Raw genomic sequence first — 7,500 nt, forward strand, 5'->3', positions numbered from 1 at the left:
CAGAATTATTGAGTAAAATAAAATAGATACAGAAATATTGCTATGTCAAAATATAAGGGGAAATAAAAGAAAAATTAAGATACCAAAATATAAAATAAAAAAACGAAAAGTTCAGACAGGAAGGAAAAAAGTGCAATACGAAAGCACAACCTATTAGCAAGGTCATAAATTAATAAAATTAGATAAAAATATATATATTGATATTAATAATAAATAAAAATAAAGAAAGGAGAAAAACCACTGACTTTTATTTATTGTTGGTTTTATTTTGTTTTTGTGTTTTTTAAACCATCTCTGAAAATGTTTTCATTTACAATTACATAACTGTTCGTCTTGAATGTTTTCACTTTCTGTGTCTGCCTTCATCACATCAACCTCCGTAAAACCAACATGTACAGATAAACACAGACGCACACATACACACAGACACATGCATGCCCCTCGCCCCTACACACACATACAAACACACAGCTTGTCTCAGAAGATTTTTCAAAGTGCAAAGAGATAGTCCAGATGAAAGAAATAATGGTGCTTCTAATAGATGCTGAATCAAATATGAATCTTTCAAGATAATCAGCTGTCAGAATGGACAGGTTTACCACCAGAATTATTATTATTATTATTATATTATTATTATTATTATTATTATTATGATTATTATTATTATTATTATGATTATTATTATTATTGAGGTGGCGAGCTGGCAGAATTGTTAGCATGCCAAACAAAATGCTACTAAACATTTTGCCAGTCTTTAACCTTCTGAGTTCAAATTCTGCTGAGATTGACTGCCTTTCATTCTTTTGGGGTTGATAAATTAAGTACCAGTTGAGCACTGGGGGTCGATGTAATTGATCTAACTCGTACCCCCAACATTTCAGGCCTCATGCCTGTAACAGAAATGATTAATATTATTATCAAGGCAGCAAGCTGCCAGAATTGTTAGTACACTGGCCAGAATGCTTAGCGGCATTTCTTCTGTCCTTATGTTCTGAGTTCAAATTCTCCAAAGGTTGACTTTGCCTTTCATCCTTTTGGGGGTCAATGAAATAAGTACCAGTTGAGTACTGGGGTCGATGTAACTGACTTGCCCTCTCTCCTGAAATTGCTGGCCTTGTGCCAAAATCTGAAACTAATATTATACATGTGGTTAAGGCAGTGAGCTGGCAGAATCGTTGCATGCTGGACAGAATGCTTAGCAGTGTTTCTTCCAACTTTATGATCTGAATTCAAATTCTGCTGAGGTCGACTTTGCCTTTCATCCTTTCAGGGTTGTTAAAATAAGTACTTTTTGAACACTGGGGTTTATGTTGTAATTGACTTACCCAGTCCCCCGAAATTGCTGACCTTGTATCATAATTTGAAACCAATATTATACACTTGGTGTCCCTCTAGTAGACATATATATGTGTGTGCGTGTGTGTGTGTGTGTGTGTGTGTGTGTGTGTGTGTGTGTGTGTGTGTGTGTGTGTGTGTGTGTGGGCATCTTGGAGGAAAAAAATGATAGAATCAGTAGCTTACCTCTTAGGCTTTCTCGGTGAAATGTCAACAGGGGGACCTGGCGGGGCCATATCCATGGGAAACATATCAACCCACATCTCGATTTTCCCCTGGAAGAAAAACAAAACAAAAATAATAACAGTCAATTTTATTTTATTAATTTTAGTAATCATCAATTAGATGTAAGGCAGTCGAGTAGGTAAGTGGTTAGGTTGCCAGCAGAAGGCTTGTGTGTTCAATTCTGCAGCTGCTTCTCTGGATATTCTATTTAGTTCAACCCTTTGGCATTTATCAGCGCCGCCCTGACTGGCCTCCGTGCTGGTGGTACGTAAAATGCACCATCTGATTGTGGCCATTGTCAGCCTCATCTGGCCCCCGTGCCGGTGGCACGTAAAAAGCACCATCCGATCATGGCTGTTTGCCAGCCTCATCTGGCCCCTGTGCAGGTGGCACGTAAAAAGCACCCACTACACTCACGGAGTGGTTGGCATTAGGATGGGCATCCAGCTGTAGAAACACTACCAGATCAGACTTGACCTGGCACAGCCTTCTGGCTTCCCAGACCCCAGTTGAACCGTCCAACCCATGCTAGCATGGAAAACGGGCGTTAAACGATGATGATGATGATGATGATGATATCCAACCCAAATATTCTTTCGCTCAAACAAGCCAGATTTGGTCTCTCCCACCTGCCTTACAATGTAATTCTAAAAATAAACAATCACACCATCGAAATCCTAAAGCAATGAAATAATGCATGATTAATTCAAAACAATGCAAATGCATAACCATTTCATTTGACAGATTAATCTGAACCTTAAAGGGTTAACATTGGTGAAGGCCATAACTGATTAGGTTGAGAGTTTATGTGATGGAGGGCATCGCAAAAGACTTCCTCTTCCTGCATTGTATCTAGGCAAAAAGTTTTGCTTTTTATTACTTAATCAAGAAGGATGGTAGTACCTTAGACCTGTTTTCAGGTCCTTTGAGACACATGGGAGGAGCGGGGTAATGATATCTTCAAACCAGAGACTTGATCCAAGAATGAGGCAAGGGTTTTAAACCAGGTGAGGAATTAAATCTAAGGGAGTTTGCACAGAAGTGGCTGTGTGGTAAGTAGCTTGCTTACCAACCACATGGTTCAAGGTTCAGTCCCACTGTGTGGCACCTTGGGCAAGTATCTTCTACTATAGCCTCGGGTCGACTAAAGCCTTCTGAGTGAATTTGGTAGATGGAAACTGAAAGAAGCCTGTCATATATATGTATATATATATATATATTTGTGTGTGTGTTTGCATGTCTGTGTTTGTCCCTCCAACATCGCTTGACAACCAATGCTGGTTTGGAAGGTACAGTTATTCAAACTTGATGATTGTAACAAAGTGCTATATAACAAAAAACAAACAAAAAACAAAAGAAGGTTCCCTCTGCTTCTATAAATATCAGGGAAACACAAGTGAGGGTAAGAGGGAGTTTCTACTAGTCAACAGTTCTTTGTCTGATGACTTCAATAATTTTCATGTATTTGATAATGTGTTTTGGATTAAAAAGTGATTGAATACTTTCTTGATTGCTTTTAAACTTTGATTTAGTTCCACTGCATGGCGCCTTGGGCAAGAGTCTCAACTATGGCCCCTGGTTCACCAATGCCTCTTTTGCTGAACCGTTAAGTTATGGGGGACATAAACACACCAACACTGGTTGTCATGTAGTGATGGGGGAACAAACATAGACACGAAAACACACACACATAGATACACACACACACATACACACGTACAATAAGCTTCTTTCAGTTTCCATCTACCAATTCCACTCACAAGGCTTTGGTCAGCCTGAGGCTATAGTAGAAGACACTTGCCCCCAAAATGCCATACAGTGGGACTGAACCTGGTACCATGTAATTGAGAAACAAGTGTCTCCCCACACAATGACACCTGCACCCACCTACAGTAACAAAAAGAATCTCAATAAAAATTACCTGTTCGATTCCTGGTCTCTCTGGATTGTAGAGGGGACGTGTTTCAACATGTTCAGGCACAAGTTTACAACCAACTTTGGGAATTTCTTCCCAGTGGTTTAAGGCAGCCAATGCCAGATGTTCTTCAGTTGCATTCTTCACACCTGAAATGAGAACAAGATGTATTTTCAATGTTAATCTTTCAGATAAAATTTTTCTTTCATTTTCCTATTGCATATTATCTTAAATACATCTATGTAAAGGCAGGATATTTAGTTCGTGATTGTAAGGTCGTGAGTTCAATATATGGTGTTGCATTGCGACCTTGAGCAAGACACTTTATTTCAAGCTGCTCCGATCCGCTCAGCTGGAAAAAATGAGTTGTACCTGTAATTCAAAGGGCCAGCCTGGTCACACTCTACATCATACTGAATCTTCCAGAGAACTATGTTAAGGATACACAAGTCTGTGGAGTTCTCAGCCATTCACATGTTAAATTCATGAGCTGGTTGCTCCGTTCAGTGTATCAACCGGAACCACTGTCATAAGTGACAACTTACCAGGTTGGATGAGATGGTAGGATGGGATTCGAGTGACATTTAGCTGTTATTTCTAGCATGTTGGGAGACCTTCCCTCTCTTTTGCCATCGAAGTTCCTCTCATTGGCTCAAGAACGAATACATTGATTGCAAATGGTTTACTCTCATCCGGCCTCGTCCCACCAGCCTAGCCTGGAGGCTAAACGACAACAACGCCAATGACAGCAAAACCAATAACAAAACTTAAAGAAATTTCATATTTAGCTGTAAGACATCTCGTGAAAGTTTTCCCTTCATCATTTTGACACTTTATTCACTTGTCACAAATATTTGACATTAATCATATACATACATACATATATATATATATATGATTAAAGTATGTGTATATATATGTATGTATATATATATATATATATATATATGTATGTATATATGTATGTAATATGTATATATGTATTATAATATGTATATTATATATATATATATATATATATATGTATATATATAATATGTATATATATTATGTATATATATATATATATATATATATACATATATATATATATATATATGATTAATGTATGTGTATAATATGTATCATCATCATCATCATCATCATTTAGCGTCCGTTTTCCATGCTAGCATGGGTTGGACGGTTCAACTGGGGTCTGGGGAGCCCGAAGGCTGCACCAGGCCAGTCAGATCTGGCAGTGTTTCTACAGCTGGATGCCCTTCCTAACGCCAACCACGCGAGAGTGTAGTGGGTGATTTTATGTGCCACCGACACAGGTATGCCAGACGAGGCTGGCGAATGGCCACGCTCGGATGGTGTTTTTATGTGCCACCGACACAGGTGCAGACGTGCTGGCAGACGGCCACGCTCGGATGGTGTTGTTATGTGCCCACCGTACACAGGTGCCAGATGAGGCTGGCGGACGGCCACGATCGATGGTGTTTGTTACGTCCCCAAAGCACGGAGGCCAGTCTATGCGGGGTACTGGCTTACGGCACGTTTGGATGATTTTCTTGTGTTGCCACGGCACTGGTACCACAAAGATACAAATTCCATTGATGTTCATCTATTTTGATTTGGTTTGATTTGATTTTCACTTGCCTCAAAAGGTCTTCACAAGTGTCACAAGAAGGAAGGTATGCACAGGTGGACTGACTACGTCCCAGGTAGGGGCCACGGGTTATGGCCTGACTAGTCTTGCCGGGTCTTCGGATGGTGTTTATGCCACCGACACAGGTTGACAGATGAGGCTGGCGAACGGCCACGATCGGATGGTGTGTTTGTTACGTGCCCACAGCACGGAGGCCAGTCGATGCGGTACTGGCTACGGCCACGTTCGGAATGGTTTTTTGGTGCCACCGGCACTGGTACCACAAAGATACAAATTCCATTGATGTTCATCTATTTTGATTTGATTTGATTTGATTTTGGATTTCACTTGCCTCAACAGGTCTTCACAGGTCTCACAAGTGTCACAGGAAGGAAGGAAGGTATGCACAGGGGACTGACTACGTCCCAAGTAGGGCAACAGGGTTATGGCCTGACTAGTCTTGCCGGGTCTTCGGTTGGTGTTTTTATGTGGCCACCGACACAGGTGCCAGATGAGGCTGGCGAACGGCCACGATCGGATGGTGTTTGTTATGTGCCCACGTCAACAGAGGCCAGTCGATGCGGTACTGGCTACGGCCACGTTCGGATGGTTTTCTTGTGTGCCAACGGTACTGGTACCACAAAGATACAAATTCCATTGATGTTCCTCTATTTTGATTTTTTTTTTTATGTATATATGTATGTATATATATGTGTGTATATATATATATATAATATATATATATATATGATTAAAGTGTGTATATATATGTATGTATATATATATATGATTAAAGTATGTGTATATATATGTATGTCCGCCGCTATAAAGGCTTTTCCAATGCGCCAGAGAAAAAAGTTTGCTTGTTATCAGTCGTAAGACACTTGTTGTTTTCACGTTAATGCTTCTGTTTTCATGTTCTGTATTCCATATGGTTTTTTGTTTTTTATATCTGTCCCTTTTGCTGTCCTGGTGTTCGTATGCATTCGATCCTTCTTCCAGGAAATCTACGCTCCAGCTTAGTTTTTCTTGGAGGGTGGCCGTGATCTAGTAATCTCAAGATTAATCAGCCGAAATTACTACGATGATCCGGTTCTTGACTGAAGACTGAGGGGTTCGAATGTCCGGTCCATGTTATTGTATCGTCTTCTATGAGTATACGTTCTTGTCCATGTGTATTTTCTACATACCTTAATATATATATATTATATAATATACACATATATATGCATTTATGTGTGTGTGTGTGTGTATACGTATGTATGTATGTATGTATGTATGTATGTATGTGTGTATGTATGTATGTAAATAAAACTATTCAAATAACAACAAAGAAGTAACAGCTGTAACGATGAAAATACTTGAATCTTGTTTGTTTATATATTCCATTATTATTGAAAGAGGAGGTGTTTGCAGAAAAAAACAAAACAAAATAGTAATGATGATGATGATGATGATGATGATAATAACAATAATGATAATGCGTCAAATTTCGGCACATGGTCAGTGATTTTGGAAGAGGGAGTGATTGAGTGTATTGACTACAATATTCAACTGGTAGTTATTTTATTGGTCTCAAAGAGATGAAAGGTAAAGCTGACCTCGGCAGGATTTGAACTCAGAATGTAAAGACAGAATAATAATAGTAATTTTGATAAAAAAAAATGATTTAAAATTTTGCCACAGAGGCAGCAATTTCAGGAGAGGAGATAAATCATTTACATCAACCTCAGTGTTTCACTGGTACTTAATTTATTGACCCTGAAAGGATGAAAGCAAAGTCGACCTCAGCTGAATTTGAACTCAGATCATAGCAGCGGACGAAATACCGCTAACCATTTTGCCCTGTGTGCAAACAATTCTGCCAGCTCACCACCTTAATAATAATAATAATAGCAATAATAATAATAATGATTTCAAATTTTTGCCACAAGAGCAGCAGCTTGAGGGAGGGAGGGGATGAAGTCAATTACATCGACCCCAGTGCGTAACTGGTACTTATGTAATCAACCCTGAAAGGATGAAAGGTAAAGTTGACCTTGGTGGAAATTGAACTTAGAACTTAGCAACAGGTATAATACCACTAAGCATTTCCCCTGGTGCACTAACAATTCTGCTAGCTCACCGCCTTAATAATAATAATAATAATAATAATAATAATAATAATAATAATACTCTGGATGGTGCTCAAAAAATAAGGGGTGTTACCTTAGTTCACTGGTAGTGAACAGCTGGCACCATAGTACATCTCTAGCATTAGAAGCTGTGCAAAGGCAATAAAATAATAAACAATAATAATAAGCCTTTCTAAAAAAGGTACACGGTCTGAAATTCTGTGGGGGGTGGGTCTAGCTGATTTCATTTTATTGAACCTGCAATGATGGAAAGGAAAGAA

At 39.0% G+C, this 7,500-nt stretch overlaps 1 protein-coding gene across 1 annotated transcript in view; it reads right to left on the bottom strand.

Annotated features, from left to right (window-relative positions):
• LOC115223410 (otoferlin-like) overlaps positions 1–7,500 on the bottom strand; it is a 63,271-nt gene that overhangs the window by 27,362 nt on the left and 28,409 nt on the right. The window contains exons 2-3 of the mRNA XM_029793925.1: positions 3,482–3,624; positions 1,522–1,610 (exon numbers count right to left, since the gene is read on the bottom strand). Of these exons, the coding sequence (XP_029649785.1) occupies positions 1,522–1,610; positions 3,482–3,624 (232 nt within the window). The remainder of the gene's footprint in view (positions 1–1,521; positions 1,611–3,481; positions 3,625–7,500) is intronic.

Source organism: Octopus sinensis, linkage group LG23, assembly GCF_006345805.1.
Source record: "Octopus sinensis linkage group LG23, ASM634580v1, whole genome shotgun sequence".
Lineage (NCBI taxonomy): Eukaryota > Metazoa > Mollusca > Cephalopoda > Octopoda > Octopodidae > Octopus > Octopus sinensis.